At 45.3% G+C, this 23,636-nt stretch overlaps 1 protein-coding gene across 2 annotated transcripts in view; it reads right to left on the reverse strand.

Annotated features, from left to right (window-relative positions):
- Positions 1–4,976: 4,976 nt before the first annotated feature.
- The window catches only part of dstyk (dual serine/threonine and tyrosine protein kinase), a 46,863-nt gene continuing 28,203 nt past the window's right edge, over positions 4,977–23,636 (reverse strand). The window contains exons 5-14 of one of the 2 annotated variants that reach the window (XM_079808458.1): positions 22,169–22,407; positions 20,557–20,640; positions 20,304–20,480; positions 18,730–18,859; positions 17,620–17,776; positions 16,226–16,358; positions 14,076–14,189; positions 13,887–14,001; positions 5,927–6,061; positions 4,977–5,444 (exon numbers count right to left, since the gene is read on the reverse strand). In XM_079808458.1, the coding sequence (XP_079664584.1) occupies positions 5,260–5,444; positions 5,927–6,061; positions 13,887–14,001; positions 14,076–14,189; positions 16,226–16,358; positions 17,620–17,776; positions 18,730–18,859; positions 20,304–20,480; positions 20,557–20,640; positions 22,169–22,407 (1,469 nt within the window). In that variant the 3' untranslated portion in view covers positions 4,977–5,259. The remainder of the gene's footprint in view (positions 5,445–5,926; positions 6,062–13,886; positions 14,002–14,075; positions 14,190–16,225; positions 16,359–17,619; positions 17,777–18,729; positions 18,860–20,303; positions 20,481–20,556; positions 20,641–22,168; positions 22,408–23,636) is intronic. The other variant, XM_079808459.1, reaches the window with a different exon arrangement.

Here is a 23,636-nt window from a genome sequence, read left to right on the forward strand (position 1 = left end):
CTCACGCCTCAGACTGATCTCCTCACGCCTCAGACTGATCTCCTCACGCCTCAGACTGATCTCCTCATGCCTCAGTCTGATCTCCTCATGCCTCAGTCTGATCTCCTCACGCCTCAGACTGATCTCCTCACGCCTCAGACTGATCTCCTCACGCCTCAGTCTGATCTCCTCATGCCTCAGTCTGATCTCCTCATGCCTCAGTCTGATCTCCTCATGCCTCAGTCTGATCTCCTCACGCCTCAGACTGATCTCCTCACGCCTCAGTCTGATCTCCTCATGCCTCAGTCTGATCTCCTCACGCCTCAGACTGATCTCTTCATGCCTCAGTCTGATCTCCTCATGCCTCAGACTGATCTCCTCATGCCTCAGTCTGATCTCTTCACGCCTCAGTCTGATCTCCTCACGCCTCAGTCTGATCTCCTCACGCCTCAGACTGATCTCCTCACGCCTCAGACTGATCTCCTCACGCCTCAGTCTGATCTCCTCACGCCTCAGTCTGATCTCCTCACGCCTCAGTCTGATCTCCTCACGCCTCAGACTGATCTCCTCACGCCTCAGTCTGATCTCCTCACGCCTCAGTCTGATCTCCTCACGCCTCAGTCTGATCTCCTCACGCCTCAGTCTGATCTCCTCACGCCTCAGTCTGATCTCCTCACGCCTCAGTCTGATCTCCTCACGCCTCAGACTGATCTCCTCACTCCTCACGCCTCAGACTGATCTCCTCACGCCTCAGACTGATCTCCTCACGCCTCAGACTGATCTCCTCACGCCTCAGTCTGATCTCCTCACGCCTCAGTCTGATCTCCTCACGCCTCAGTCTGATCTCCTCACGCCTCAGACTGATCTCCTCACGCCTCAGTCTGATCTCCTCACGCCTCAGTCTGATCTCCTCACGCCTCAGTCTGATCTCCTCACGCCTCAGACTGATCTCCTCACGCCTCAGACTGATCTCCTCATGCCTCAGACTGATCTCCTCACGCCTCAGACTGATCTCCTCACGCCTCAGTCTGATCTCCTCACGCCTCAGTCTGATCTCCTCACGCCTCAGTCTGATCTCCTCACGCCTCAGTCTGATCTCCTCACGCCTCAGTCTGATCTCCTCACGCCTCAGTCTGATCTCCTCACGCCTCAGACTGATCTCCTCACGCCTCAGACTGATCTCCTCATGCCTCAGACTGATCTCCTCACGCCTCAGACTGATCTCCTCACGCCTCAGACTGATCTCCTCACGCCTCTGATCTCCTCATGCCTCAGTCTGATCTCCTCACGCCTCAGTCTGATCTCCTCACGCCTCAGTCTGATCTCCTCACGCCTCAGCCTGATCTCCTCACGCCTCAGACTGATCTCCTCACGCCTCAGACTGATCTCCTCACGCCTCAGACTGATTTCCTCATGCCTCAGCCTGATCTCCTCACGCCTCAGACTGATCTCCTCACGCCTCAGACTGATCTCCTCATGCCTCAGACTGATTTCCTCATGCCTCAGACTGATCTCCTCACGCCTCAGTCTGATCTCCTCATGCCTCAGCCTGATCTCCTCACGCCTCAGACTGATCTCCTCACGCCTCAGTCTGATCTCCTCATGCCTCAGTCTGATCTCCTCACGCCTCAGTCTGATCTCCTCACGCCTCAGTCTGATCTCCTCACGCCTCAGTCTGATCTCCTCATGCCTCAGACTGATCTCCTCACGCCTCAGTCTGATCTCCTCACGCCTCAGCCTGATCTCCTCACGCCTCAGACTGATCTCCTCATGCCTCAGACTGATTTCCTCATGCCTCAGCCTGATCTCCTCACGCCTCAGACTGATCTCCTCACGCCTCAGCCTGATCTCCTCACGCCTCAGACTGATCTCCTCACGCCTCAGACTGATCTCCTCATGCCTCAGACTGATTTCCTCATGCCTCAGACTGATCTCCTCACGCCTCAGTCTGATCTCCTCACGCCTCAGCCTGATCTCCTCACGCCTCAGACTGATCTCCTCACGCCTCAGACTGATCTCCTCATGCCTCAGACTGATTTCCTCATGCCTCAGCCTGATCTCCTCACGCCTCAGACTGATCTCCTCACGCCTCAGACTGATCTCCTCATGCCTCAGCCTGATCTCCTCACGCCTCAGTCTGATCTCCTCATGCCTCAGTCTGATCTCCTCACGCCTCAGTCTGATCTCCTCATGCCTCAGTCTGATCTCCTCACGCCTCAGTCTGATCTCCTCATGCCTCAGACTGATTTCCTCATGCCTCAGACTGATCTCCTCATGCCTCAGACTGATTTCCTCATGCCTCAGACTGATCTCCTCACGCCTCAGCCTGATCTCCTCACGCCTCAGACTGATTTCCTCATGCCTCAGACTGATCTCCTCACGCCTCAGACTGATTTCCTCACGCCTCAGTCTGATCTCCTCATGCCTCAGACTGATCTCCTCATGCCTCAGTCTGATCTCCTCACGCCTCAGTCTGATCTCCTCATGCCTCAGACTGATTTCCTCATGCCTCAGACTGATCTCCTCATGCCTCAGACTGATTTCCTCATGCCTCAGACTGATCTCCTCACGCCTCAGCCTGATCTCCTCACGCCTCAGACTGATTTCCTCATGCCTCAGACTGATCTCCTCACGCCTCAGACTGATTTCCTCATGCCTCAGCCTGATCTCCTCACGCCTCAGCCTGATCTCCTCACGCCTCAGACTGATTTCCTCACGCCTCAGCCTGATCTCCTCACGCCTCAGACTGATTTCCTCATGCCTCAGACTGATTTCCTCATGCCTCAGACTGATCTCCTCATGCCTCAGACTGATTTCCTCATGCCTCAGTCTGATCTCCTCATGCCTCAGACTGATCTCCTCATGCCTCAGACTGATCTCCTCATGCCTCAGTCTTATCTCTTCACGCCTCAGTCTGATCTCCTCACGCCTCAGTCTGATCTCCTCATGCCTCAGTCTGATCTCCTCATGCCTCAGACTGATTTCCTCATGCCTCAGTCTGATCTCTTCACGCCTCAGTCTGATCTCCTCACGCCTCAGTCTGATCTCCTCATGCCTCAGTCTGATCTCCTCATGCCTCAGACTGATTTCCTCATGCCTCAGACTGATCTCTTCACGCCTCAGTCTGATCTCCTCACGCCTCAGTCTGATCTCCTCATGCCTCAGTCTGATCTCCTCATGCCTCAGACTGATTTCCTCATGCCTCAGACTGATCTCCTCACGCCTCAGCCTGATCTCCTCACGCCTCAGCCTGATCTCCTCACGCCTCAGACTGATTTCCTCATGCCTCAGACTGATCTCCTCACGCCTCAGACTGATTTCCTCATGCCTCAGCCTGATCTCCTCACGCCTCAGCCTGATCTCCTCACGCCTCAGTCTGATCTCCTCACGCCTCAGCCTGATCTCCTCACGCCTCAGACTGATCTCCTCACGCCTCAGACTGATCTCCTCATGCCTCAGACTGATTTCCTCATGCCTCAGCCTGATCTCCTCACGCCTCAGACTGATCTCCTCACGCCTCAGACTGATCTCCTCACGCCTCAGACTGATTTCCTCATGCCTCAGCCTGATCTCCTCATGCCTCAGCCTGATCTCCTCACGCCTCAGTCTGATCTCCTCATGCCTCAGTCTGATCTCCTCACGCCTCAGTCTGATCTCCTCATGCCTCAGTCTGATCTCCTCACGCCTCAGTCTGATCTCCTCATGCCTCAGACTGATTTCCTCATGCCTCAGACTGATCTCCTCATGCCTCAGACTGATTTCCTCATGCCTCAGACTGATCTCCTCACGCCTCAGACTGATCTCCTCATGCCTCAGACTGATCTCCTCATGCCTCAGTCTGATCTCCTCATGCCTCAGACTGATCTCCTCATGCCTCAGTCTGATCTCCTCATGCCTCAGTCTGATCTCCACATGCCTCAGTCTGATCTCCTCACGCCTCAGTCTGATCTCCTCATGCCTCAGTCTGATCTCCTCATGCCTCAGTCTGATCTCCTCACGCCTCAGTCTGATCTCCTCACGCCTCAGTCTGATCTCCTCATGCCTCAGTCTGATCTCCTCACGCCTCAGTCTGATCTCCTCACGCCTCAGTCTGATCTCCTCACGCCTCAGTCTGATCTCCTCACGCCTCAGTCTGATCTCCTCATGCCTCAGTCTGATCTCCTCACGCCTCAGTCTGATCTCCTCATGCCTCAGTCTGATCTCCTCACGCCTCAGTCTGATCTCCTCACGCCTCAGTCTGATCTCCTCATGCCTCAGACTGATCTCCTCACGCCTCAGTCTGATCTCCTCACGCCTCAGTCTGATCTCCTCACGCCTCAGACTGATCTCCTCACGCCTCAGTCTGATCTCCTCATGCTGCATCGCTGCAGTAATTCAGGCTAAACCAGCCCCAGCAACATTTCTAAAAATCCTTTCTTTGTATTGGTCTTAAGTAATATTCTAATTTTCTGAGATACTGAATTTGGGATTTTCCTTAATTGTCAATTATAATCATCAAAATTAAAAGAAATAAACATTTGAAATATCTCACATGGAAATATTAAAAACCACTAGAAAAAAATTGTGTAATATTTAACTATTTTAACTGTAATAATAATTACAAAGTAACGGCAAGTAACACTGAATTAAAGAGGATTCTTATGTGGCTGAAAAGGGCTAAAACCAACAATATTACAAGCGCAGGTGACGAGCGCCATCTACTGATGACCTGAGGAACCCCACATGAAAAAATACTTTAGTATATTATAGTAAAATTACTCTAGTAAATACTATAGTGTTTCTGAACCGTACTATAGTAAATTAACAAAGTGTAGTAAATACTGTATAATATACTACAGTTTACTGTAGTATCTTTACTATAGTATGGTTCAAAAACACTACAGTATTTACTAGAGTAATTTTACTATAATATACTAAAGTATTTTTTCATGTGCCGACAGTTGTTGATCTGAATAATGAATGACTCATGAATTATAATCCACACAGACGAAAAATATGAGCCTATGAAACATTTACAAACAGTCTCACTTTAATAATGTTTTGCTAAAAGTACAGAATGCTGTAATTCCACCATCAGCGCTGTCATCCAACACAGCAGAATTGGTCCAAATGATTTTATTAAAAAATGTCATGTCAGGATAATGTAAACCAGTTTAAACACATCTAAAAACCAGCGCTGGTCTGTAACACACACTCGACTACATGTAAAAGATCTGACGGCGGGTCGGGATAGGACACGCGGATCATGTTCATAGGCAGACACTCATTGGTCCATTGTTCTCAGTTGGAGTCCTCCAGGTTGGCGCTCTTCTGGTCGGGGGTGTGGCACAGCCGGCCCATGATGCTTTGCAGGCTGGGCTGCACGATTCCCAGCAGGGGCCTCTGGGAAGGGTCCCCGTTCCAGCAGGCCTCCATCAGCTGCCAGCACTCCTCATCGAACGAGGACAGGCGCTCCGGCCGCGAGCCTGAAACACACAGCCCACATTACCCAGAGTGCACTGCAGCAGGACGCTCACATTACCCAGAGTGCACTGCAGCAGGACGCTCACATTACCCAGAGTGCACTGCAGCAGGACGCTCACATTACCCAGAGTGCACTGCAGCAGGACTCTCACCTTTACCCAGAGTGCACTGCAGCAGGACGCTCACATTACCCAGAGTGCAGTGCAGCAGGACGCTCACATTACCCAGAGTGCAGTGCAGCAGGACGCTCACATTACCCAGAGTGCACTGCAGCAGGACGCTCACATTACCCAGAGTGCAGTGCAGCAGGACGCTCACATTACCCAGAGTGCACTGCAGCAGGACGCTCACATTACCCAGAGTGCACTGCAGCAGGACGCTCACATTACCCAGAGTGCACTGCAGCAGGACGCTCACATTACCCAGAGTGCACTGCAGCAGGACGCTCACCTTTACCCAGAGTGCACTGCAGCAGGACGCTCACCTTTCTTGACGTTGGTCCACAGCTGGTCTTTACTGGAGCACTTCTCAAAGGCTTCTGGGAGTTTGACGGAGCCGCTGCAGAGATACCAGAAGAGGATCCCGAAGGCATACACGTCCACGGAGTTATCGTACTTCCCTGAGGACACACACACACACACACACACACACACACACACACACGTCACTGCACTGTTCATACACATCTAAATACAATATTTCATGGTCTGATATTAAAAATTGCTCATCAAAATTTTAAATTCTTATCATTTAAAAATGATAAATGACTCACTGATGAATGACTAGTAAGTCAAAGTCCAAATCACAGTATTTGCTGTCCTAACTTAATTGACATAAGTACCAATGTAGAACATTATATAGAAACTGTGTCTGAACATAACTGTGTAGAACATTATATAGAAACTGTGTCTATTCCTCGTTTAGTGAGGTCAAACATTAAATCTATTGTAAGATCTAGGAAAAATCTAATTGTGATTAAACCAGAAAATCTCAATATTAGTGAACAAAACCAATTTTGTACTAACTTAATTGACATAAGTACCAATGTAGAACATTATATAGAAACTGTGTCTATTCCTCGTTTAGTGAGGTCAAACATTAAATCTACTGTAGGATCTAGGAAAAATCTAATTGTGATTAAACCAGAAAATCGCAATATTAGTGAACAAAAACAATTTCTAAAACTAGGTCTTCTAAACATTAGATCGCTCACACCTAAGGCGGTTATTGTAAATGAAATGGTCACAGATAATAGTTTCGATGTACTTTGCCTTACTGAAACCTGGCTTAAGCCAAATGATTATTTCGGTCTAAATGAGTCTACTCCGCCAGGATACTGTTATAAGCATGAGCCCCGTCTGATTGGTCGTGGCGGCGGTGTTGCAACAATCTATAGAGATATTCTTAATGTTACCCAGAAAACAGGTCACAGGTTTAATTCATTTGAAGTACTAGTGCTAAATGTTACGCTCTTAGATGTAAGAAAGAAATCTGTATTATCTCTAGCCTTGGCTACTGTGTATAGACCTCCAGGGCCCTATGCTGCTTTCCTAAAAGAGTTTGCAGACTTTCTCTCAGATCTATTGGTCAACGTCGATAAAGCATTAATTGTTGGAGATTTTAACATACACGTAGATAACACAAATGACGCGTTAGGGGCTGCGTTTACAGATCTATTAAACTCCTTTGGGCTTAAGCAAAACGTCACTGGTCCCACTCATCGTCTTAATCACACACTAGATTTAATTATATCACATGGAACCAACCCAACCGATATAGATATTATACCGCAAAGTGATGATGTCACTGACCATTACATGGAAACTTGCATACTGCGTACTGCTGAAATCTGTCATGTTGCGCCACGTTATCGACCAGGCAGAACAATCCTTCCAACCACTATAGATAGATTCTCAAATAGCTTACCTGATCTGTCTCAGCTGCCTAAACAAGGCAGATGAACTAGAGGAAATGACTAGCAGTATGAGCAACATTTTATCTAGCACATTAGAAATTGTAGCACCAATTAGATTAAAAAAGGTTAGAGAGAAAACTAAAGCACCATGGTACAACAGTGCTACACATGTTATCAAGAGAGAAACTCGTAACTTAGAGCGTAAAGTAAACAAACCAATTTAGAGGTCTTTAGAATCGCGTGGAAAGAAAGTATGTCACGTTATAAAAAGGCCCTAAAAGCAGCCAGGGCTGAACATCTCCGCAAAATAATAGAAAATAACCAAAATAATCCAAGGTTTTTATTTAACACTGTGGCTAGACTAACAAATAAACAAGCATCGCCTAAGCAAAATATTCCGTCACAGTTTAGTAGTAATGATTTTATGAATTTCTTCACTGAGAAAATAGAAAGCATCAGAAACAAAATTATAAATGTACAATCTTTAATGATGTCTTATGATTCAACCGCAATTATCGCCCCTCAAGAACTACTACACCGCTTTACAACCATAGGACAGGAAGAGCTAAATAAACTTATCATTGCATCTAAACCAACAACATGTTTATTAGATCCAATACCCACTAAACTACTGAAAGAGTTGTTACCTGTAGTGGAAGAGCCTCTTCTCAATATTATTAACTCGTCTTTATCTTTAGGTCATGTTCCAAGAATATTCAAGTTGGCAGTCATAAAACCTCTCATTAAGAAGCCACAATTAGATCATAATAACCTGGCAAATTACAGACCAATTTCAAATCTTCCATTCATGTCTAAAATACTAGAAAAAGTTGTGTCTGCTCAATTGTGCTCTTTCTTGCAAGAAAATGATATCTATGAAAAATTTCAATCAGGATTCAGGCCGCATCATAGCACAGAAACTGCACTCGTTAAAATCACAAATGATTTACTTCTAGCTTCTGACCAAGGCTGTATCTCAATACTAGTTCTACTCGATCTTAGTGCTGCGTTTGATACTATAGATCATAAACTACTCTTAGATCGACTTCAAAATTACACTGGTGTTCAGGGACAGGCATTAAACTGGTTTAGATCGTATTTATCAGACCGCTACCATTTTGTCTGTCTAAATGGGGAAAAATCAAAGATAACATCAGTAGACTATGGGGTGCCGCAAGGATCCGTGCTAGGCCCTCTGCTATTCTCAATATATATGCTGCCACTTGGTAATATTATAAGAAAACATGGAATTAATTTCCACTGTTATGCTGATGACACTCAATTATATATTTCATCACGACCGGATGATAACGCTAAATTATCTAAACTGACAGCATGTGTTGATGATATTAAACACTGGATGACGTGTAATTTTCTGCTATTAAATTCAGATAAAACGGAGGTATTACTTATTGGTCCAAAAAACTGCCCACAAAACCTCTCACAATACAACTTTAACTTAGAAGGATGTCCTGTCACTTTATCCACTACAGTAAGAGACCTGGGTGTTATATTAGACCGCAACTTGTCTTTCGAAAATCATATTTCATATGTTACAAGAACGGCATTTTTCCACCTTAGAAACATTGCTAAGCTACGTAACATGCTATCTATTTCTGATGCAGAAAAGTTAGTTCATGCATTCATGACCTCGAGACTAGATTACTGTAATGCTTTATTAGCTGGTTGTCCTGCATCATCAATAAACAAGCTACAGTTAGTCCAAAACGCAGCTGCTAGAGTTCTTACTAGGTCAAGAAAATATGATCATATAACACCAATTTTATCATCCCTACACTGGTTACCTGTTAAGTTCTGTATCAATTACAAAGTATTGCTACTGACCTATAAAGCCCTAAATGGTTTAGCTCCAGTGTATCTAACGGATCTTCTATCGCCCTACAATCCATCGCGCTCTTTAAGATCACTAAACTCGAGGCTTCTGGTCATTCCTAGGATATCTAAGTCCACTAAAGGAGGGAGGGCTTTTTCACATCTAGCTCCTAAACTCTGGAATAGTCTTCCTGATATTGTTCGAGGTTCAGACTCGCTGTCCCAGTTTAAAACTAGATTAAAGACGCATCTCTTTAGCCAAGCATTCACATTATAATTATCTTTTTATACTACAGTTAAATCGGATCAAAAGCATTAATATAATATTCTGAACAGCAGCTACGCTAATTATTTCCCATCTGCTTTTCTGTTGTTATCTCGGGACACTAGTCGTGAGGTAAATAGTTCGTCAGCTCCAGTTTGTATCAGCCTCTGATGGAGACTTCAGATGCCCCTGTGATGAGACGACTCGACGCCTGTGAAGAGACGACTCAACGCCAGCGTTGTTATGGCCTAAATTAATACACGATTGATTAACTTTTTTGAACATTATTCTTTAACATTGTCTTTCTAACATTTTTACTGTACATCTATGAAATGCACTTTCTGTAAAGCTGCCTTGAAAATATGTGTATTGTGAAAAGCGCTATACAAATAAATTTGAATTGAATTGAATTGAATTCACTGAATGGACTCAAATGACTCACTGAATGGACTCAAATGACTCACTGAATGGATTCAAATGACTCACTGAATTGACTCAAATGACTCACTGAATGGATTAAAATGACTCACTGAATAGACTCAGATGACTCACTGAATTGACTCAAACAATTCAATGAATGGACTCAAATGACTCACTGAATGGATTCCAACAACTCACTGAATGGACTCAAACAATTCAATGAATGGACTCAAATGACTCACTGAATGGATTCCAACAACTCACTGAATGGACTCAAACGACTCACTGAATGGACTCAAACGACTCACTGAATGGACTCCAACAACTCACTGAATGGACTCAAACTATTCAATGAATGGACTCAAACAATTCAATGAATGGACTCAAACGACTCACTGAATGGACTCAGATGACTCACTGAATGGACTCAAACAATTCAATGAATGGACTCAAATGACTCACTGAATGGATTCCAACAACTCACTGAATGGACTCAAACGACTCACTGAATGGACTCAAACGACTCACTGAATGGAATCAAACGACTCACTGAATGGACTCAAACGATTCATTGAATGGACTCAAACAATTCAATGAACGGACTCAAATGACTCACTGAATGGACTCAAATGACTCACTGAATGGATTCAAATGACTCACTGAATTGACTCAAATGACTCACTGAATGGATTAAAATGACTCACTGAATAGACTCAGATGACTCACTGAATTGACTCAAACAATTCAATGAATGGACTCAAATGACTCACTGAATGGACTCAAATGACTCACTGAATGGACTCAAATGAATCACTGAATGGACTCAAATGAATCACTAAATGGACTCCAACAACTCACTGAATGGACTCAAACGACTCACTGAATGGACTCCAACAACTCACTGAATGGACTCAAACGATTCAATGAATGGACTCAAACAATTCAATGAATGGACTCAAATGACTCACTGAATTGACTCAATTGACTCAATGAATTGACTCAATTGACTCAATGAATTGACTCAAATGACTCAATGAATTGACTCAAATGACTCACTGAATGGACTCAAATGACTCACTGAATGGATTAAAATGACTCACTGAATTGACTCAAATTACTCACTGAATTGACTCAAATGACTCACTGAATGGACTCAAATGAGTCACTGAATGGACTCAAATGAGTCACTGAATTGACTCAATTGACTCAATGAATTGACTCAATTGACTCAATGAATTGACTCAGTTGACTCACTGAATTGACTCAAATGACTCACTGAATTGACTCAAATGACTCACTGAATGGACTCAAATGACTCACTGAATGGACTCAAATTACTCACTGAATGGACTCAAACGATTCAATGAATGGACTCAAATTACTCACTGAATGGACTCAAATGACTCACTGAATGGACTCAAATTATTCACTGAATGGACTCAAACGACTCACTGATTGGACTCCAACAACTCACTGAATGGACTCAAACGACTCACTGAATGGACTCAAACAATTCAATGAATGGACTCAAATGACTCACTGAATGGATTCAAATGACTCACTGAATTGACTCAAATGAATCACTGAATGGATTAAAATGACTCACTGAATAGACTCAGATGACTCACTGAATTGACTCAAACAATTCAATGAATGGACTCAAATGACTCACTGAATGGATTCCAACAACTCACTGAATGGACTCAAACTATTCAATGAATGGACTCAAACAATTCAATGAATGGACTCAAACGACTCACTGAATGGAATCAAACGACTCACTGAATGGACTCAAACGATTCATTGAATGGACTCAAACAATTCAATGAATGGACTCAAATGACTCACTGAATGGACTCAAATGACTCACTGAATGGATTCAAATGACTCACTGAATTGACTCAAATGACTCACTGAATGGATTAAAATGACTCACTGAATAGACTCAGATGACTCACTGAATTGACTCAAACAATTCAATGAATGGACTCAAATGACTCACTGAATGGACTCAAATGACTCACTGAATGGACTCAAATGACTCACTGAATGGACTCAAATGAATCACTGAATGGACTCAAATGAATCACTGAATGGACTCCAACAACTCACTGAATGGACTCAAACGACTCACTGAATGGACTCCAACAACTCACTGAATGGACTCAAACGATTCAATGAATGGACTCAAACAATTCAATGAATGGACTCAAATGACTCACTGAATTGACTCAATGAATTGACTCAATTGACTCAATGAATTGACTCAGTTGACTCACTGAATGGACTCAAATGACTCACTGAATGGACTCAAACGACTCACTGAATGGACTCCAACAACTCACTGAATGGACTCAAACAATTCAATGAATGGACTCAAATGACTCACTGAATGGACTCAAATGACTCACTGAATGGATTAAAATGACTCACTGAATTGACTCAAATGACTCACTGAATTGACTCAAATGACTCACTGAATGGACTCAAATGACTCACTGAATGGACTCAAACGATTCAATGAATGGACTCAAACGACTCACCGAATGGATTCAAACAACTCACTGAATGGACTCAAATGATTCACTGAATGGACTCAAATGACTCACTGAATGGACTCAAATGACTCACTGAATGGACTCAAACGACTCACTGAATGGACTCCAACAACTCACTGAATGGACTCAAACGATTCAATGAATGGACTCAAACAATTCAATGAATGGACTCAAATGAGTCACTGAATGGACTCAAATGACTCACTGAATGGACTCAAATGACTCACTGAATGGACTCAAATGACTCACTGAATGGACTCAAATGACTCACTGAATGGACTCAAATGACTCACTGAATGGACTCAAACGATTCAATGAATGGACTCAAATTACTCACTGAATGGACTCAAATGACTCACTGAATGGACTCAAATGACTCACTGAATGGACTCAAACGATTCAATGAATGGACTCAAACGACTCACCGAATGGATTCAAACAACTCACTGAATGGACTCAAATGATTCACTGAATGGACTCAAATGACTCACTGAATGGACTCAAATGACTCACTGAATGGACTCAAACGACTCACTGAATGGACTCCAACAACTCACTGAATGGACTCAAACGATTCAATGAATGGACTCAAACAATTCAATGAATGGACTCAAATGAGTCACTGAATGGACTCAAATGACTCACTGAATGGACTCAAATGACTCACTGAATGGACTCAAATGACTCACTGAATGGACTCAAATGACTCACTGAATGGACTCAAATGACTCACTGAATGGACTCAAACGATTCAATGAATGGACTCAAATTACTCACTGAATGGACTCAAATGACTCACTGAATGGACTCAAATTATTCACTGAATGGACTCAAATGACTCACTGATTGGACTCCAACAACTCACTGAATGGACTCAAACGACTCACTGAATGGACTCAAACTATTCACTGAATGGACTCAAACTATTCAATGAATGGACTCAAATGACTCACTGAATGGACTCAAATGACCCACTGAATGGACTCAAACGACTCACTGAATGGACTCAAACTATTCAATGAATGGACTCAAATGACTCACTGAATGGACTCAAATGACCCACTGAATGGACTCAAACGACTCACTGAATGGACTCAAACAATTCAATGAATGTACTCAAATGACTCACTGAATGGACTCAAATGACTCACTATGTGTAGTCATTGGAGTGAGTTTGATATTCTAACAGATGATTGGTTCTGAAGAGGGATTGGTTCTGAAGAGGTTCTGAAGAGGGATTGGTTCTGAAGAGGGATTGGTTCTGAAGAGGGACTGGTTCTGAAGAGGGATTGGTTCTGAAGAGGGATTGGTTCTGATGAGGGATTGGTTCTTAAGAGGGACTGGTTGTGAAGAGGGACTGGTTCTGAAGAGGGATTGGTTCTGAAGAGGGATTGGTTCTGAAGAGGGACTGGTTCTGAAGAGGGATTGGTTCTGAAGAGGGATTGGTTCTGACCTGTGAAGAGCTCTGGTGCCATGTGGATGGGCGTCCCGACGATGCTGCCGGACATCATGGCCTCGGGTTTGCAGAAGCCCAGGTCGGTGATCTTGGCCCGGTTCTGTTTGTCCAGCTGCACAGAAGAACAAACCCAGCGTTATGAAGCTCGTCACAGAGAACCGACCCGAATCAGACGCGGCTCCTCACCAGAACGTTCTTCAGCTTGATGTCTCTGTGCAGGAGACCCTGACCGTGCAGGAACCGGATCCCCTCCACCACATCCAGAGCAATCTGCAGACGCTCCTTCATAGACAGACCGGCCTGAGAGAGACAGACGGTCAGAACCACAGACAGAACCACAGACAGACAGAGAGACAGACGGTCAGAACCACAGACAGACAGAGAGACAGAACCACAGACAGACAGAGAGACAGACGGTCAGAACCACAGACACGCAGACAGACAGAGAGACAGACGGTCAGACACGCAGACAGACAGAACCACAGACAGACAGAGAGACAGACGGTCAGAACCACAGACATGCAAACAGAACCACAGACACGCAGACAGAACCACAGACATGCAGACAGAACCAGACACGCAGACAGAACCACAGACACGCAGACAGAACCACAGACACGCAGACAGAACCACAGACATGCAGACAGAACCACAGACATGCAGACAGAACCACAGACATGCAGACAGAACCAGACACGCAGACAGAACAACAGACACGCAGACAGAACCTCAGACACGCAGACAGAACCACAGACATGCAGACAGAACCAGACACGCAGACAGAACCACAGATACGCAGACAGAACCACAGACACGCAGACAGAACCACAGACATGCAGACAGAACCACAGACATGCAGACAGAACCAGACACGCAGACAGAACCACAGACATGCAGACAGAACCACAGACGGAACAACAGACACGCAGACAGTCAGAACAACAGACACGCAGACAGAACAACAGACACGCAGACAGAACCACAGACAGAACCACAGACATCCAGACAGAACCACAGACAGAACAACAGACACGCAGACAGAACCACAGACAGAACAACAGACAGAACAACAGACACGCAGACAGAACCACAGACAGAACAACAGACACGCAGACAGAACCACAGACAGAACCACAGACATCCAGACAGAACCACAGACGGAACAACAGACACGCAGACAGTCAGAACAACAGACACGCAGGCAGACAGAACCACAGACACGCAGGCAGACAGAACCACAGACACGCAGACAGAACCACAGACATGCAGACAGAACCACAGACACGCAGACAGAACCACAGACATGCAGACAGAACCACAGACAGAACAACAGACACGCAGACAGAACCACAAACAGAACAAAAGACACACAGACAGACAGAACCACAGACACGCAGACAGAACCACAGACATGCAGACAGAACCACAGACATGCAGACAGAACCAGACACGCAGACAGAACCACAGATACGCAGACAGAACCACAGACAGAACAACAGACACGCAGACAGAACCCCAAACAGAACAAAAGACACGCAGACAGAACCACAGACACGCAGACAGAACCACAGACAGAACCACTGACAGAACCACAGACACGCAGGCAGACAGAACCACAGACACGCAGACAGAACCACAGACATGCAGACAGAACCACAGACATGCAGACAGAACCACAGATATGCAGACAGACAGAACCACAGACATACAGAGAGAACCACAGACAGAACAACAGACACGCAGACAGAACCACAAACAGAACAACAGACAGAACCACAGACAGAACCACAGACACGCAGACAGAAGGTTAGAACCACAGACAGAACAACAGACACGCAGACAGACAGAACCACAGACAGAAAAACAGACACGCAGACAGACAGAACCACAGACACGCAGACAGACAGAACCACAGACAGACGGTCAGATAGACACACAGACGGTCAGACAGACAGATAGACAGACAGATGGTCAGATAGAGACAGAGAGGCAGACAGACAGAGAGGCAGACGGTCAGACAGACAGTCAGATAGACAGACAAAGAGGCAGACGGTCAGACAGAGACAGAGAGGCAGACAGACGGACAGAGAGGCAGACGGTCAGAGAGGCAGACAGACAGACGGACAGTCAAGACAGATGGACGGACAGACAGACAGAAAGACAGAAGGACGGACAGACAGACAGACAGACATACAGACGGTCAGACAGAGACAGACAGACAGAGAGACAGACACAGACAGACACAAGGACGGACAGACAGACAGACGGTCAGACAGAGACAGACAGACGGATGGACAGACAGACAGTCAGACAGACAGTCAGAAGTGTGTCTGTACCTTCAGCCCTGTGTAGAGATCTCTGTGCAGTCGCTCCATGATCAGCAGAACTGCGATGCTGGATCCGCCGCCGTACGTGTGATCGATGACCGACCCGTGAAGATTGACCAGCCGCTCGTGTTTGGGCAGAGACCTGACAGACAGACAGGCAGACAGACAGACAGGCTTCACTCAACACCAACAGCTACCTTATTACATCATCAACTAATCGTCACAATAAGAAATAATACAATCACAATTATTAAAGGATTAGTTCACTTTTAAATAAACTTTTGCTGATAGTTTCCTCACCCTCATGTCATCCAAGATGTCCATGTCTTTCTTTCTGCAGTCGAAAAGAAATGAAGGTTTTGGATGAAAACAGTCCAGGGTTTTTCTCCATATAATGGACTTCAATGGGCTCCAAACGGGTCAAGGTCCAAATGACAGTTTCAGTGCAGCTTTAAACGACACCAGATGATGAATAAGGGTCTGATCTAGACAAACCATCAGCTTCTGAGAGAAACCCAGCAGTATTTATGATATTATTTTACCTCTTATCAGACGAGCGTGATCATCTCTGAGCTCAGACATAACTTCCGCTAAGTGAGGTCAAATACGAGCGTGGTTATAGATGTATACGTAGATGCCTCATTCTACTGATCCGTGCAGGCGCTAATGAGGCATCTACGAATACATGTATGACCCTGATCGTATTTGACCTCACTTAGCTGAAGTTATGTCTGAGCTCAGAGATGATCACGCTCGTCTGATAAGAGGTAAAATAATAGCATAAATACTGCTGGGTTTCTCTCAGAAGCTGATGGTTTGTCTAGATCAGACCCTTATTCATCATCTGGGGTCGTTTAAAGCTGCACTGAAACTGTCATTTGGACCTTGACCCGTTTGGAGCCCATTGAAGTCCATTATATGGAGAAAAACCCTGGACTGTTTTCATCCAAAACCTTCATTTCTTTTCGACTGCAGAAAGAAAGACATGGACATCTTGGATGACATGAGGGTGAGGAAACTATCAGCAAAAGTTTATTTAAAAGTGAACTAATCCTTTAATAATTGCAATAATATAATCATTAAATCAATAAGAAATAATAACTAATATTTTTTTTATTAAATAAAATTAATACAAATTAAAAATAAATTAATAAAAATCACAATTGATAAAAACAAGTACTATCAATTTTTATTATTAATAATAATAAGAACTATTATTATTTTATTATAAAATAAATACAATTAAAATTTTATGATTAATAAAATGAATAGTAATACTACCAAATGTATTATAACTCTACAGTACTTAACAGATGTTTGCATGTATGAGCTGATGATGCAGTGGATTGTGGGTAAGATGTCGCGCTGTGTCTCCAGTGCAGCAGGGGGCGCTGTGCTGTTACCGTGTGTAGTGGAACTCCAGCGCCAGGTCGTTCCAGTGCTTATCGTCCGGAGGAACCACAGACTTGAGCGCGCACGGGTGCCGCCCACCCCAGCTGTCACACAGATACACGACCCCATACTGACCCCGGCCCAGCTCACGGCCCAGCTTCGGCTTCCCTGAGGGGAGAGAGAGGGGTCAGACTGAGCTCTCACACTCTCTCACACACACACACACACACACACACACACTCACACTCACACTCACACTCACACTCACACTCACACTCACACTCACACTCACACTCACACTCACACTCACACACTGCCCCTGCCCCTAAACCTACCCATCACACACACACACACACACACACACACACACACACACACACACACACACACACACACACACACACACACTGCCCCTGCCCCTAAACCTACCCATCACACACACTCACACTCACACTCACACTCACACTCACACTCACACTCACACTCACACTCACACACTCACACTCACACTCACACACACACACTCACACTCACACTCACACACTGCCCCTGCCCCTAAACCTACCCATCACACACACTCACACTCACACTCACACACTCACACTCACACTCACACTCACACACACACACTCACACTCACACTCACACACTGCCCCTGCCCCTAAACCTACCCATCACACACACACACACTCACACTCACACTCACACTCACACTCACACTCACACTCACACTCACACTCACACACACACTCACACACACACACACACACACACACACACACACACACACACACACACACACACACACACACACACACACACACACACACACACACGTTGGGTTTTCATGTTTTATGGGGTGTTCCATAGGCGTAATGGTTTTTATACCGTACATACTGTATTTTCTATCCCCCTACACTGCCCCTAAACCTACCCATCACACACACACACACACACACACACACACACACACACACACACTGCCCCTGCCCCTAAACCTACCCATCACACACACACACACACACACACACACACACTGCCCCTGCCCCTAAACCTACCCATCACACACACACACACACACACACACACACACACACACACACACACACACACACACACACCGTGCAGCAGGATGTCTCGCAGCGATCGGCTCTCCAGCGACAGGCGTGCGAGTCGCGGCGCGTGATCCTTCCTGACCCGCAGCCAGAGGTCTTCAGTGCGCTCCAGACGCCCAGTGTGGCCCTCCTCCAGCTGCACACACACACACACACACACACACACACACACAATACAGCATATCATCATATGATGCATAACAACAGTGGTGCAGTGCGCTATATGCGGCGCATAGGGGGCGCCAAAGCAATGGTATGAAAAAAAAAGTTTTTTGTTTGTATTTTCTATATGTAGCTGCTGTTGTGCGTTTCTAAATAATTTCTGTATTTCCTCAATATTATATAACATTTTAGAGGACTAACAGGCTAGAGTAGGCGCCCTCATAAGACTCCATAATAGAATTTTGGATAATAATGGAATATCGTGAGTGGGCGTGTCCTGCGGGGGGGCAGCCGAAGTGTTCATATACTCTTGGGCGGCGTTTGATTGCGCAGGCACGTCAAAAGCGTGCGATTTGACAGCAAAACGCGCGTCCTTGGCGCGTGATTTACCACAAAAACGATGCAGGTTTTTATATAGCGCACGTCCTCGGCGTGTGATTTGCTATTTTTCCGTGACCCCAGAGCGCAGGTTAAGAATGCGCACTTATATGGTAAATCATGTGCGCTATGAGTCGGACAAAACACACGTTATTAACATGTAAACAGATAAACCAAACAGTGCAAACTTGTGTTTGAAGTATCCAAACAAACGAAAAGATCGCGCTCTTTCCTTGGTGTTCTTAAATGTGCATGCTCACTTTTTAGGGCACACCTCTAATAAAGTAGCGTAACATATTGATGACCATCTTTTTAAGTAATTACACTATTTACCACGATACACTATATGGCTGTTATAAGAATTAAATGAAATCAGTATCAAGAAAAAATCCACTTACACTGTCATTACAATTGCCTAAATAATGTTCTAAATATACAATTTTAATTATAGAAATATGAAATTATTCCAGGCCTATGAAACTATAAACAGCCAGTATTTTGCGGTGTGAGTGGATTCTAGACTCATTCAACTGTTCTAACCTCTTCATTAACGGTGAATTATTCGAGAACGAAACATATACTTTGTTTGAATCTATTTTTGTTGGAAAAATAGAGCAAAACTGTAAAAAATGACAACTTGTTGTTTATTGAACTGTTGTATAAAATGAATATGGCATTTTGCAATCGTGCTGATATCGGCTACTCTGGAGAACAGCACTCTTGCTCGTATGATATTGCTTAACTCATGATCTCCTCTTTAATTACTTTCAAACAAATGTTTATTTTTATGTTTGTTATTAGCATATTAATAACTAGCCTATTTGTTATGGGGGGGGCAAAATTGTTGCTGCATACCCCTCTGGCACTGGGTAGTTGTGCCCCTGCATAACATTATAACCACAGATACCACAGCACACCTTCAGGGGTTTAGTGGAGTCCATTAGAGACAGGTCAGGGGGACCAACACAATATAATGGTCATAATGTTATGCCTGATCAGTGTAAATATAATATATCATCATAAACAGGAGTGTGTGTGACCTGTCTGAGCGAGGCGGCGAAGGCCTCATGGGAGCTGTTGAGGCGTGTCCTGAACTGGGAGCAGATGCTCTTGGCCAGTTTGGCGGCGCTCAGGCTTTCGATGGCGTCCTGCGCGACCTTCCGCTTCCACTCCGCTGTGACGGACGGCGGATTGACCCACGAGATCCGGTGGATGATCTGAGGACACACACACACACACACACATGAGCGGCCGGACCACGCCCGCCAGCGCAGGGCATTATGGGTAACGTACCTGTTTGATCTGCTCCCAGAAGAGGCGCGTGACGGAGGAGCCCGAGTGGAACGTCACCTCCACGTGATACGCCGCGTTCAGGATCTGCACACACACACACACACACACCAGATTCAGTGAAGCGCAGCATCTACACGGCTGACATCATGAGCTGCACACGCGTGTGCATGAACTCGCTCTGGAACCGGCAGAATAAACCTCGAGGGTTAATCTCAGTGCTGGAGTTTTAGTGAACTGGGGCTTTAACAGATCAAACACTGAATCATCACAGGCCGAGTCTAACTAAACACATGATGAGGAGGAGCAGAATGACGACCTGAGGTGTGTGTGTGTGTGTGTGTGTGTGTGAGAGAGTGTGTGTGTTTGTGTGTGTGTGTGTGTGTGTGTGTGTGATGGGTAGGTTTAGGGGCAGGGGCAGTGTGTGTGTGTGTGTGTGTGTGTGTGTGTGTGTGTGTGTGTGTGTGTGAGTGTGTGTGTGAGTGTGTGAGTGAGTGAGTGTGAGTGTGTGTGTGTGTGTGTGTGGGTGTGTGGGCATGTTTTTGTGAAATATCAGGACACAAATGTGTATAATGACATGGGTATTACAAAAAGAGGGTGAAATATGAGGACGTTCCCCATGTCCTCACTTTTCAAAATGCTTATAAATCACAGAATGAGTTTTTTTTACAGAAAGTAGTGTGCAGTGTGTGTGTGTGTGTGTGTGTGTGATGGGTAGGTTTAGGGGCAGGGGCAGTGTGTGTGTGTGTGTGTGTGGTGATCTACTGCGGTCAAACGTGACTGTGTGTGTGTGTGTGTGTGTGTGTGTGTGTGTGTGTGTGTGTGTGTGTGTGATGGGTAGGTTTAGGGGCAGGGGCAGTGTGTGTGTGTGTGTGTGTGGTGATCTACTGCGGTCAAACGTGACTGTGTGTGTGTGTGTGTGTGTGTGTGATGGGTGGGTTTAGGGGCAGGGGCAGTGTGTGTGTGTGTGTGTGTGGTGATCTACTGCGGTCAAACGTGACTGTGTGTGTGTGTGTGTGTGTGTGTGTGTGTGTGTGATGGGTAGGTTTAGGGGCAGGGGCAGTGTGTGTGTGTGTGTGTGTGTGGTGATCTACTGCGGTCAAACGTGACTGTGTGTGTGTGTGTGTGTGTGTGTGTGTGTGTGTGTGTGTGTGTGATGGGTAGGTTTAGGGGCAGGGGCAGTGTGTGTGTGTGTGTGTGTGTGGTGATCTACTGCGGTCAAACGTGACTGTGTGTGTGTGTGTGTGTGTGTGTGTGATGGGTAGGTTTAGGGTCAGTGTAAGGGGATAGAAAATACGGTTTGTACGGTATAAAAACCATTACGCCTATGGAATGTCCTCACATTTCACAAAAACAAACGTGTGTGTGTGTGTGTGTGTGTGAGAGTGTGTGTGTGTGTATGTGTGTGTGTGTTAGTGTTTGTGTATGTGTGTGTGTGTGTGTGTGTGTGTGTGTGTGTGTGTGTGTGTGTGTGTGTGTGTGTGTGTGTGTGTGTGTGTGTGTGTGTGTGTGTGTGTGTGTGTGAGAGTGTGTGTGTGTGTATGTGTGTGTGTGTTAGTGTTTGTGTATGTGTGTGTGTGTGTGTGTGTGTGTGTGTGTGTGTGTGTGTGTGTACCTGCTTGAGGTGGTTGGAGGTGACGTTGTGAGAGCAGGCCTCAGCTGTGGACTTCTCCAGGCTGCCCAGGCATCTCTCCAGCGTCCCCACGAAGCTCTCCCTCAGGTAATCCACGGAGCTGGTCAGCTTATTGGCCACCGCCTGGTTCAGTCGGATCACGATCAGATCCTGGATCTGACTGATGCACACCTTGATGTCCTTAGAGCTCATGGGCTCAGAGTTCGACGTCATGATGATGTCTGCCACACACACACACACACACACACACACACACACACACACACACACACACACACACACACACACACACACACACACACAGATAAACCAGTCAGCTTCACTTTTGCTTTCTGCTGCTATGGCAACAGGACAGTCACGTGACTCCCATTAACTCTAATGAATGTCCTCAAACACACAATAATAGGGCAACCAGTGGATTTCCCCCTCACACACACACACACACAGTCACATTTGACCGCAGTAGATCACCACACACACACACACACACACACAGTCACGTTTGACCGCAGTAGATCACCACACACACACACACACACACACACACTCTCTCTCTCTCTCTCACACACACACACACACACACACACACACACAGTCACGTTTGACCGCAGTAGATCACCACACACACACACACACACACGTACACACGCTAGTAAAGGGGAAGTTTCTCTTTCTGCTCTCAGTGTCTCAGAGCATCAGATCATGACATCATGAGCAACTGAAGAAAACTAAACTCAAATAAACTGAAGAAAAACTAAATTAACTATAATTTACAACTTTTAAAATTAAATTGCTCAAATGAAAAACTAATCTAAATCACCAATTATAGAGTTTAAGGTACTTAAAATAGAGTCCTTAAAACAATAAACAACATAAAAATAAAAAAAAACAAATTAGCAATGATTTAAAACTTTAAATGTAATTTTTAAAATAAATACAAAAACTAACAATGATAGAGTGAAAACTGATTAAAAGAACATAAAAATTCAAGAAAAAAACTAAATTAACAATAATGCACAACTTTAAAAATGTGAATAGCTAAGGCCCAATCCATGTGTGTGTGTGATGACGTGTGTGTGATGGCGTGTGATAGCGTGTGTGTGATGGCGTGTGTGTGATGACGTGTGTGTGATGGCGTGTGTGATGACGTGTGATAGCGTGTGTGTGATGGCGTGTGTGTGATGGTGTGTGTGTGATGACGTGTGTGTGATGGCGTGTGTGATGACGTGTGATAGCGTGTGTGTGATGGCGTGTGTGTGATGGTGTGTGTGTGATGACGTGTGATAGCGTGTGTGTGATAGCGTGTGTGTGATGGCGTGTGTGTGATGACGTGTGTGTGATGACGTGTGTGATGGCGTGTGATAGCGTGTGTGTGATGGCGTGTGTGTGATGGCGTGTGTGATGGCGTGTGTGTGATGGTGTGTGTGTGATGGTGAGTGTGATGGCGTGT

This window comes from Gobio gobio (assembly GCF_949357685.1).
Source record: "Gobio gobio genome assembly, chromosome: 24".
NCBI lineage: Eukaryota > Metazoa > Chordata > Actinopteri > Cypriniformes > Gobionidae > Gobio > Gobio gobio.